This window comes from Hippocampus bargibanti, linkage group LG16 (assembly GCF_051943395.1).
Source record: "Hippocampus bargibanti isolate YZ-2025 linkage group LG16, ASM5194339v1, whole genome shotgun sequence".
Lineage (NCBI taxonomy): Eukaryota > Metazoa > Chordata > Actinopteri > Syngnathiformes > Syngnathidae > Hippocampus > Hippocampus bargibanti.
In genome coordinates this window covers 9,675,822-9,688,195 of record NC_142749.1, presented here as the reverse complement: position 1 = coordinate 9,688,195, position 12,374 = coordinate 9,675,822, and the positions used below count along the sequence as shown (strand labels likewise).

Below are 12,374 nucleotides of genomic sequence, written 5' to 3'. Positions count from 1 at the left end.
AGAGCTCCAGTCAGAGCTCTTCTGGGTGAACGCTGGGGTGAAACAGGGCTGTGTCTTGGCTCCAGTGCTCTTTAACATCCTCCTCTCTGCCGTCACGTGCCTATTTCACAAAGGCATCGGACAAGAAGATGGCATCCATGTGGAGTACCGCCTCGATGGAAACCTCTTCAACATCAGACGGCACCAGGCCCATACAAAGACAAATATCTGCCACATCTGTGAACTTGTGAAAAGCGACGCCTCAAGGACTACATCAGGGACGTCCTCAAACGAGCCAAGTTCAATACCACACAGCTCGAAACTTTGGCATCCAACCGACAAATCTGGCAGACCACTTGTGCCAGCGTAGTCTCTGAAATACATTGACTCAATCAAGACAGACAATTAGAGAGACACACTCAATGGCACCAGCGGGCGGCTGGTACCTCCCTGGCATCCGGCCTCCCATGTTCCATCTGCGGACGTCTCTGCGGCTCGAGGATTGGGGTCTATTCCCATGAGAAATGGCACCAGCGACAGCGTCGCTAACCCCCACCCCTCCACAATCCCCCCACCCCCAACATTCCCCTCCCTTGGAGCAAGCGTCATCATCAGTTATGATGGACAGCTAGATGGGTGTGTATTATTTAAAAATATGTCAAACTGTCCTGAGACATGAATAGAAGTAAATAAGCGTTAGAAAATTGATGAATGACTTTCCGTGGTATAGAACTGCATCATACAGAAGTCTCTTTGGTCCTCTTACTGAATGTCACAAAATGATGTAATTGGATTGGATTGGATTGGATTTCCCTTTATTAGTCTCGCAGTGGAGAAATTTACATTTCACAGCAGCAAATTACAATAATAATACATTATTAATTACAGTATTGCATAGTGGTACACAATCACAATAGTCAAGTCAAATCATGCGTAAGAAAAGATGTTCTTGTTTCAAAGCGGTTGCAGTCGTTAGCTCTTTAGTGTAATTTTCCAAATGAATTACAGAAAGATCTCCCAGAATCCACATGCATCAATTCAATTCAAAAACCAGACATGAAGGGATTTATCAACGTCTCACCGTCAGTTCTTTGCATTCAATTTTTGTACAAGTCTGCTTTAAAAGGCAAAAAGAAATAAACAGTTTTTCTCCTTCCCACCTGTGATTGTTCTACTGACCCTCAGCAGCTTTTTTTGCCATTTTCAAGCACTCACAGAAAGCATTGTTCCCAGGGGGCCATGAAACTAGAGCATCAGGATCCTAAAAATATTTATAATAGCCACATGCTTTACAAATCCACTAATAGAAGGCAAGAAGAAGCTATTTTGTAAGACATGCAAGACATCAAAAATCAAAAGATACCGATATAAACCTGTTACTTGAGAGCTAACAACTGTAAATGTATTTTAGCGTGATGTCATCATTATGTAATCATTATTTCTCTCAATGTTTTATTTGCAATCACTTTCATTCATAACATCATCAAAATTCATAGTCAAAGCATTATGAGAAACCAAACAAATGGAACCAAACAAACTGGACCCTCTGCACCCTGCCCACCACCTTTTCCAGCTTCTCTCCTCAGACTGGCGCTACCTATCCTTGCACACCAAATCCAGCAGACATTTAAACATCTATTTCCCCCTAGCCATTAACTCTCTAAACATTAACCCAAAGTATAACTGTATAGTGCCTCTTAGCAATTTTGTACAACCCTGTGGAACAGCATCCCGTTCAAACCAAGCAAGGAAGCAACTCAAAAGACATTTCTGCAGATCTGACAAAGCAAAGCGTACATAACAATCTTACTATTGTGGTTATGCTGGTCTTCAGCATTTGGGTCCTTCAGAACCAAACTGCTACACTTTTTTTTGTATGTCAAGTAAATTGTCACCTGTCAGTGGTAGCCCCGCCCCATTTTTAAAGTACAGTAAAGTCTCGTTATATCAATATCGGTTATATCGATAGTACCGCTTATTACGATACTATTTTCATTTCCCTTGCACATTTCTAGTCTTTTTATGTATAATTAGTACCGTTTAGTACGATACCCGGTTATGACGATAATCCGGTTATTACGGTGCTCCTTTTCATCCCCCGCCGGCCATTTTTGTTGTTTATATCGATATATCCGTCGCGCCATTGGTCAACTTGGTCACGTGTCTTGTTACATGAGCCGTCATCGGTCGCGCCATTGGTCGACTTGATCACATGAGCCGCCATCGGTCGCGCTATTGGTCGACTTGGCTGTGTGACTTTGTCACGTGACACGCCATCGGTCGCGCCATTGGTCAACTTGGTCACGTGTCTTGGTTACGTGTCACGCCATCAGTCGCGCCATTGGTCGACTTGGTCAGGTGACTTGGTTACGTGCCCAGCACCCGTGTAGCAGAGCCATTTTCATTTTCAGACGCTAGCTCGTGTGTAGCAGACGAGATTGAAGTGTTTGCGTTAAAAGGTAAAAATGGGAAGCAGAAGAAGATTGATGACTTTTTTAAATTGTATACATAATACAGTAAGATGTAAGCGTTGCAGTTTCCCTGTTGTGTTATGCACATGCCCACTGTACTGTATATGAATGCAATCGTTTTTTGCAACAATGTTTCTTGTTTTGTCTGCTGAAGCGCGATGATTTTGAAAATTATTAACATTCCATACTGTGTATTAAAGGACAGCCGATGTCACTTTTTATTCAAATGCAAATAAAAATGACTTCACGCCAAGACGTCTTGCATTGCTTGTGAATCCAAACAATGGCTTCAGATTCGGATAATATGCTTTCTTGTTACACATCCAGTTATGAATATGTTTCAAATACACTGTAGTTCTGAAGATTAAAGCATACATGTTTACAATCATTAAAGAATTATATGTGCCATTTTCTCACCCAAAAAAAAAGGGAGCTAATGGCCAGCTCCGTTTCTTATATGGCGCTTGGCTGCCCTCTTTTGGCGGCTTTTGTTTAATGCAGTTCGGCACAGGATCGGATATATCGATAGTCCCGGTTATATCGATATTTTTTCGGACTCCCTTGAATATCGATATAACGAGACTTTACTGTATCAGATGAATCCACCAAAATCCAGCAAGGACAGAAGTCCATCCATTTTCAGTGTCACTGTCAGACTAGCGCAATGTAATTCTACACTACACTAAAAAATAACCATGAAATGAAATCAACACCTCTCCAACCTAGCATCGCCTAAAACTGAGTACCGTATTTTCCAGTGCATAAGGCGCACCCAAAAGCCATTATTTTCTTCAAAAGATGACCCTGCGCCGTATTTGCAATTGCGCCTTATATGTGAATATTGAACCACAACAGGTCTCGCAACTACTGTCAGCAGCCAGACTCCATTTCCACCTGTAGAAGAAGTAACCCCAGATTCTACTGGAGCGCCTTATAATGTGGTGTGCCTTATAGTACTTGGAAAACATATATATATATATATATATCTCGCCGAGCAAAAATCCTGTGGGACTTCCAGATACAGACTGACAAGATGGTAATGGCCAACCAACCAGATATCGTGGTCATAGATAAAGGGGAAAGGAAAGCCGGTCCCGAGTGATGGGAACATCAGAAAGAAGGAACATGAGAAAATCGAGAAATACCAAGGGCTCAGAGAGGAGCTGGAGAGAGCCTGGAAGGTAAAGGTGACAGTCGTGCCTGTGGTGGTCGGAGCACTTGGGGCAGTGACCCCCAAACTCGACGAGTGGTTGCAACATCGGATATCTCGGTCCAGAAAAGCGCAGTGCTGGGAACAGCACGGATACTGCGCAGAACCCTCAAGCTTCCTGGCCTCTGGTAGAGGACCCGAGCTGAAATGGGGACAGACACCACCCATGGTGGGTGAGACGAGGATTTTTTTTTTTTATATATATATATATATACATACAGTAAAGTCTCATTATATCGATAGTACTGCTTATTACGATACTATTTCTATGAACGCAAGGAGAAAATTTACATGCCGCAGGATCGGATATATCGATAGTCCGGTTATATTGATATTTTTTCAGACTCCCGAGAATATCGATATAATGAGACTTTACTGTATTATACTTGGAAAACCTTTTTCATTCATTAAAGGTGCGCCTTATACTCCGGTGCACCTTATACAGTGGGACCTTGGCTTACGAACTTAATTGGTCCCCAGACAGAGTGTGTAAGGCGAAAAGTGTGTATCCCAAAAAAATATTTCCCATAGGAATCCATGAAAATGAGAATAATCCATTCCCAGGTCCGCATAAAACAATTTTCTAAGCCTTAAAACTACACAAAATACACCTTATTTTATGTATAATGTGCTATAGTATTATGATTAAAGAAATAAACTGTACTGTACAATAAAGTCATTTTATTCACCTTTGTGATGGTCGTTAATGGCTTGATGGAACGAAGTGTCCGGTTTCCTTAGCATTAAACACTTGATGAGGAACATAGGCTTATTTCACCATCTTGAGGAATGGTCCCTTGTAGGTGCTTTCTCTGTGATAATTGTATCTAGTTCATCAATTGTGATCTGTTTAGCTGCGTTAATAGCTTTTTGTATCGTGTACATATGACTTGTGCGGGTTATTTGTGGAGCCTGATTGATGGGATATTTAACCTTCCAGTCTACACTCTGCTTTTGAACTATCAAAATTGAAATGGGTCCACATTTCACTGTTTTCTATCCATTTTCTCACCATTTTACTTGTTTTTTCCCCTTTTCTTTTTTTTGTTTCATGCTCTGTCCTCTCCCTTTTGTGTGTGTTCTCTCTCTCTCTCTCTCTGTCTGCCTGTCTCTTTAATGTTTAACCTCCCCCCCCACACACACACACTCACACACACACTGCTGGGTTCTTGACCAATCACGTGGCTTTAACTGAAGACGCCATTTAGTTTTTTGGAGAACGGACTCTCTCTCTGTCTGTAACCCGATCCCCCACTTCTGCGTTCTAGACCAATCACGTGGCTTTAACAGATGACTGGGGGCGGGGAATAGAGGTAAAAAAAAAGTCCGCTGCCATTTCCTTGTTTGGAGAACGGGCTCATTCACGAACGACACATCACTCATTGTGGCAGCTCTGTGTGTATCCCGAAAAATAGTTTGTATGCCAAGGTAAATTTTTCATGAATGTAACGTTCGTAAACCGAAAAGTTCGTAAGCCAAGGGGTTCGTAAACAGAGGTCCTACTGTATATGGAAAAAGTTAGAAAATACCCCATTCATTGGGGGTGCACCTTATACTCCGGTGCACCTTATACACCGGAAAATATGGTATGTTGTTAGGGCAGAAGTTTGTGAAAATTTATTGTAGTATAATTTGTGGAAATGCTTGGAACGACACGCTGGATAATCGCAACGATTGCATTCCCTGACCGTGCTTTGTGGCGGTGTACAGAAAGCCCCAAAAAAAACAGAACACCTCCATATTGCCTTTTTTTAAACTCAGTGCTTTGTCACGGACAAACCGACAGTCGAAAAATATAGAGTGGTAAAAAGCACGGGTGCAAAGGCTATTTTGCCTGTTGAAAAACTTTACTTTTGGTGCTAATTGGGATGCAGTGACATCAGTGGAGAGGGGGGTGGAAAGCGGGAAGGACATCCACTGCGGAGACGAGGTTGGGCGAGAGAGCCGTTTTTCTGCAGCCTTGACCTTATTTCACTTGTTGAAGTTAATGGGAAGGAGCAGTCGGTGTCATCAAGGCGTCTCGCCTCTGTGTCCCCCCCCCCCCCCCCTTCATATACACACTAGCATGTTAAATGTCACTTGTTTCTCTCGTTTTTGTGTTCTCCAATTAAAAGGTCTTTGTTGTTTAATCCCCGATCGGTTGTCAGAATTGGGAGCTGTGACTCACTGAATATTTCTTCCGCATAGGTGGTGATTGCGGGCAAAAACACCAGAGGATACCACTATATCTTTGCCAACCTGGTGAGAAATGAATCCCACAGAACATAACAATAACATTCAGTCATGTAGGAAACAGTAACAACATTAGACTTGGGTTGTAAAGTTTGTTCATTTGTTGGCAGAAGCACTGACATGGTGCTTGTGACTTTTATAGTTTTGAAAATTATAGTGAGCACTGTCTTAGATTATTTGGGTGTTCTGTACCTAAAATGTATGTGAAATTCGAAACAAAAATCACACTCATAAATGAACCGTAGTCGACTGGTTAGCACATCATGGGTTTGATTTCGACCGGCCTTTCCTGCGTGGAGTTTGTATATTCTTCCTGTGCCTGTGTGGGTTTTCTCCGGGTACTCAGAGTTCCTCCCACATTCAACGACCTGGATATAATTTGATTGAATGCTCTAAATTATCCTGAGGTGTGATTGTGAGCGCGAATGGTCGCTGTTTGTCTCTGTGTGATCACTGTGTTTACAGTGGACCCTGCCAATTGCCCAAAGTCCGCTGGGATTGGCTCCGGCACGACGGCAAACCTCATGAAGATAAAGCTGTTCATATCATGGATAGATGTTAATTTTAAAGCTTGTGTTTTTCAGCTAATAGCCAACCGTGCTCTTTTATCCTCAGGGTTTTTCCAACATGAGCTTGGACAGGGTGTTTTCTGGTGGAGCCAACATCACAGGTTTCCAGATAATCAATCCGGACAGCCCCGTTGTTCAGCAGTTCCTCCAACGCTGGGAGCGTCTTGATGAAAGAGAATTCCCAGAAGCTAGGAACACTCCTCTAAAGGTCTTTGAGACCTAAATGGAAATGCTATGTCAAACTGAGTCGCTGGTCTTTACTATTTATTTTAAATCCCTTTAAAATAACTTCCCCATTGTTTCTTGTGTCTCACAGTACACATCAGCACTGACCCATGATGCCATCCTCATCATCTCTGAGGCCTTCCGCTACCTTAGACGCCAGCGCGTGGACGTGTCCCGCAGGGGAAGCGCAGGCGACTGTCTCGCTAATCCTGCTGTGCCCTGGAGTCAAGGCATTGACATCGAGAGAGCTCTGAAAATGGTGAGCGTTTCTGTGTAACTCCAGTTTTGTCTCATTGGTTTAGCCGCATTAGCTAGCCACTTACACCTTCACTTCATAAACAGGACTCATAAAAAACAAGTGCAAGGTATTGTGCCCGCTAAGTATTGGGAGTCGGGTACTAAACCTTTCTCCTGTTGCACCTGCCAGGTCCAAGTTCAAGGCATGACAGGAAACATCCAATTTGACACATTCGGGCGAAGAGCCAACTACACGATCGATGTGTATGAAATGAAGTTAGGAGGCCCTAGGAAGGTATGTCTGTTGTTCGCTCAGGACACCAGAGAAATAAAAAAATGATTAATTCTTGGAAAATAATTGCAATGAAACCTGGGACAAAAGCTTCGGAACTTAGTGATTTGCTGAGTGATTTTACCTTTGGCCCCAACAAAATGAAAATTAGTTCCAATTGTAACACCTAATATGCCAACAAATCGCATGCTAACAACCCATAATGCTAATTCTGAACTCATCGTGTCTCGTTGAACTGGTGCTGAGGTACGAACAATAGGAGTATACTCGCCGTCGGTATGCTAACGTACAGATGACAAACAGAGTTGAGAAAACACAGAGGCAAATGGCTAAAGCCATTGGGCCCTATAGCAGAGTATTTCAACTGAGAATTATATCAATACAATTTGGTATAATGTTGAAACATCAATAAGCTGCTTTTAGTCGGCTCAAATGCTCAAATATTGCCATAACACAATAGTCTACTGTTTCAAATAAGGATTCATAACATACCAAGAGTTGCTAGCAAACTGTTTGGCTAGCTTAATTTTGCTAACTTGAAAAGTTCACAGAAGTGAGTGGGCAAGCGTGCATGTTGACATGCGTATTAAAAACGAGCATAGTGAGCTGGTCAACTGGAGGTTTGATAAGTTGATTGACCTCTCTTTCTCAATGGATTCTGTATCCTGTCACCACGCCCATCTGTTCTCCCTAAAATTACCCATTAAAATTCGACAACACAGAATAGCCTAGTTCCTGACGCTCCAGGAGCACATTATTCTTCCATCCTTTGTCCTTTGACAAGACTTAAATCTGCTGTGTGCATGTGTGGCCCACATTTATTTTGAATTTGAACGAAGCTCATTTATTGTCAGTGAAACAAGGGTCAAAGAGTCGATACGTCAACCGTGCGACAACGCCAGCTGGGCACTGCGTGTGTCGTCGTGGTCGAAAAGGACAAGGACATGTCTGTCGCTAAGAGGACTTGAACTTGGCTTGTTAGCAAATTTGGATTCTAGATTTTGAATAATAATTGCCCATTGACTGACCATAGCCCGAATGAGAATAAGTGAGGTTGAAAACAAAAAAAATGAACAAAATACCAATTAAATTATTGATTTGCCCAGCTCCAATTTCGCTATTTTCAGTCATCACTGTATCTTGTATGTGTGCGTTTTGATATTTTTTTAAACATTTAAGCGGACTTCAGAACACACATTGACGAACCAGGTAAGATGCAACTCTAACTCTGCATAACATGAGTAGAAGAAAGCAGAAAGCCTCATTGGGGTTACGTCACACCCAACTGAAGTGTGAAGTGTGCGCGTTATATTATTAGAGCACCAAAATACGAAGTTTGTCTTACTGGGCCCATGCTGCTTTCTGGTTATGTAAGAGAAGATTTGCAGTCGCGAATAGCTTCCTCCCACTCAGCTGACGCAAGGCGCCGGCTCTCTTCATAATAAAATTATCACCATATTGTGCCGGCCGCCGCATCGATCATATCAGCATATTGGGAGAAATATGACAAAAGCCTCGGGTGCAATTGAAGAAGTGAAAAAAAATTGTGCACTGTGAGCGTAGTTCGTTATGTTACCATTTAAAATACAGTGATAACTCGGTTTACGAACCCCTTGGCTTACGAACTTTTCGTTTTACGAACGTTATATTTATGAAAATTTTACCTTGGCAGACAAACTATTTTTCGGGATACACACTGAGCTGCCACAATGAGTGTTGCGTCGTTCACTAATGAGCCCGTTCTCCTAACAAGAAAATGATGGCCACCGTGTTTGTCCTCTATTCCACGCCCTCAGTCTTCGGTTAAAGCCACGTGATTGGTCAAGAACGCAGCAGTGGGGATCGGGTTACAGACAGAGAGAGAGTGAGGCCGTTCTCCAAAAAACAAAATGGCTTCTTCGGTTAAAGCCACGTGATTGGTCAAGAATCCAACAGCGGGGGGGTGTTAAACATTTAAGAGACAGGCAGACAGGGAGACAGTGAGAAAACACACACACACACACAAGGGAGACGACAGAGCTTGAAACAAAAAAAAACAAAAGTGTGAGAGTGTGAGAATAGTGAGACTGTGTAACTGTTTTCTATCCATTTTCTCACTATTTTTACACTCTCACACTTTTGTTCAGGCTCCACAAATAGCCCGCACAAGTCATCTGTACACTTGATGCAAAAAGCTATCAACCCAGCTAAACCGATCACAATTATGAAGAACGAGATACAATTATCACAGAAAAAGCACCTACAAGGAATCATTCCTTAAGATGGTGGAAGAAGAAGGCTACCTTCCTCATCAATGTTTAATGCTGAGGAAACCGGACACTCCATTCCATCAAGCCATTAACGTCACAAAGGTAAATAAGACTTTATTGTATAGTACAGTTTATTTCTTTAATCATAATAATATAGCACATTTATTATACATAAAATAAGGTATATTTTGTGTAGTGTTAAGGCTTAGAAAATTAGAAAGTAGAAAATTATGTTTTATGGGGACCTGGGAACACATTACTCTCATTTTAATGGTTTCCTATGGGAAATTAATTTTCGGGATACACACTTTTCGCCTTACAGACTCTGTCTGGGAACCAATTAGGTTCATAAGCCAAGGTCCCACTGTATGGTTGAATATCAAACGCAATTAGATTCAGGTGCCTTCTCTTTTTTATACTAAAAATAAGCTAATTGTGATTCAATGACTAACATGGAATTTTTTTGTTTTTGCTTTTGCAATTATGTCATTTTAATTATTAAGCACAAATCTTTAAAATCATTGAATAAAAAATTTTCACTTTTATATTTACTATAAGATTATAGTCTATTGAAAACCGAATGTGTTGATTATTTTATTTTTAAATCACTATCGCCGGAATATGAAGCACTGAATAGATGTATTCAAGATTTGAGTAATTAATAACAGAATATCAAACTTTTTTAAAGACCAGTTTAAAAAAAATCTAAGATGGAAAAACAAAAAAAAATGGGGTTGGCGACTATCCAAAAATAGTACAAATAACACGCTAATGTGATTGAATGACTGATATGGGATTTTTGCTTTTTTTTTTTTTTTTTGCAATTGTGTCCTTTTACCTATTAAGGACATTTTTGAAAATATTTAAAATAATTGAATAAAAAAGTGCATAATTCTTATATTTACTGTAAACTATAGTCCATTGAAAAACAAATGTGTCTATTTTTCAAATCACTATTGCTGGGATACGAAGAAGCACTGAAGTAGATCTATTCAATATTAGAGCAATTAATAACAGAATATAAAACATTTTTTTATAGACCAGGTTTTTTTAATCTAAGATGGAAAAACAAAAAAAATGGGGTCGTCAACTATCCAAAAAAACACTACAAATAACATGCTAATGTATTCAATGACAAATATGGAATTTTTGCATTCTGTGCTTTTGCAATTGTGTCATTTTACCTATTAAGCACATTTTAAAAAAATCTTTAAAATCATTGAATAAAAAAGTGTGCATCGCTCATATTTGCTGTAAAACTATACTCCATTGAAAACCAAATGTGTCTAATTTGTTTTTTATCATTATTGCTGGGATATGAAGAAACATCAAGTATAAGTATTCCAAGATTTGACAAATTAATTACAGAATAATTACATTTTTAAAGACCAGTTTAAAAAAAAAATCAAACATGGAAAAATGGGGGAAAAAGGGGGTGGCGACGATCCAAAAAAATACTACAAATAACACGCTAACGTGATTCAATGACGAATATGGAATGTTTGCATTTTTTGCTCCTGCAATTGTCCTTTTGCCTATTTAGCACATAAAAAAAAATGCAATAAAAAAGTGTGCATCACTCATATTTACTGCAAAACTATAGTCCACTGAAAAGCAAATGTGTCTAATTGTTTTTTTTTTATCTCTATCGCCGGCATATGAAGAAACACTGAGTAGATCTATTCAACGTTTGAGAAAATTAACAGAATGTAAAACTTTAAAAAAAAGTAAAACAAAAAAATATACGATGGAAGAATGAAAAAATGGGGTCGGCAAATATACGTAAGTTCAATTTAAAAGCAATTACAATTTAAGAAAAAAAAGGAGTGTATTTTAGCTTGGCAGGTTTTTGAAATAAATATATCAGAGCGATCTAACTTTTTTTTATGGCAAATGCGAGTTAGTCTTTGCAAAGTATGTATTTATTACATGATATCCATCAGTAAATTTCCCCTCCCATGCAATAACATCCAGTCCCTTTTGGGACAAATACAGAAAGTGCCGCGACAACCATTACTGGCAAGCATTTATCGAAGGCTGGCGCTGATAAAAATTTCCGCCCAAGTGGGGACCACTGTTCAAAGCAATAAGACGATATTGGTATTTTGTCCGCGAAGCTGAAGGGATTTGTACGATGTCTTCCTGCTTCTTGTAATAACGGTCACCCTCTGTGTTGTTTTTTCAGATCGGCTACTGGAATGAATATGAAAAATTTGTATATGTAATGGATCAGCAGGTCACCAACGAATCGTCTTCTGTGGAAAACCGAACAATTGTGGTCACTACTATTATGGTACACTCTAAAGCAGGTTTTAAATGTTTCACCTCAAGATTTCTGCCACTCAAGGTCAAGGTGTCCATTGTTGCAATCTGTCCTGGGAGGGTAGAACGATTTTCTTTTGAGTTGCTTTCCATCCACTCACTACATGTTGAAACAGTCGACTCACAAAGAGTGTTTCAACTGTACCCGTGTGGGTGTCAAAGCATTTTAGTTTTGTTATATTCCAGTGGGCTGTTGTAGTAGTGACATCACAATAACGGAATTGGTAACGATCACACTAGAGATAAATACCCATTCGCATTCAGTGCCAACGTAAGTAACAGTGTTTCCGTCTCATGGGGTAAAGCGGTCAGTGACAGAGCGCCGACGCAGCCGATTTCAGAGGACATAAACAACCAAAGGCGAGCCCACCCTTTGGTTGCTTATCGCCTTTTTTTGTCCCCCAAAATGTATTTCTAGTTTGGTGCCTGAGTAGCAAAAGTAGTTCTTGCTCTCTTCAGGAAAGATCTAGTAGCAGCAGATAGGCAATCATCAGGCCTCTTTAAATGTAAAATAAGGTGCGCCTTATCTTACATTTAAAATCACAGCCTCGTCTCACTTCTGACTTTGTCTATTATGTTGGCATCCTA

General features: G+C 40.3%; 1 protein-coding gene across 5 annotated transcripts in view; it reads left to right on the top strand.

Moving 5' to 3' along the window:
- Positions 1-12,374, top strand: part of gria3a (glutamate receptor, ionotropic, AMPA 3a) — a 69,580-nt gene that overhangs the window by 35,108 nt on the left and 22,098 nt on the right. For all 5 annotated transcript variants that reach the window (XR_016117897.1, XM_089017339.1, XM_089017338.1 and 2 more), the window contains exons 5-9: positions 5,848-5,901; positions 6,508-6,669; positions 6,778-6,945; positions 7,114-7,218; positions 11,650-11,757. Coding sequence is in view for 4 of the 5 variants with exons in the window: in XM_089017339.1 (XP_088873465.1) it covers positions 5,848-5,901; positions 6,508-6,669; positions 6,778-6,945; positions 7,114-7,218; positions 11,650-11,757 (597 nt within the window). In the remaining variant the exon portion in view is untranslated. The remainder of the gene's footprint in view (positions 1-5,847; positions 5,902-6,507; positions 6,670-6,777; positions 6,946-7,113; positions 7,219-11,649; positions 11,758-12,374) is intronic.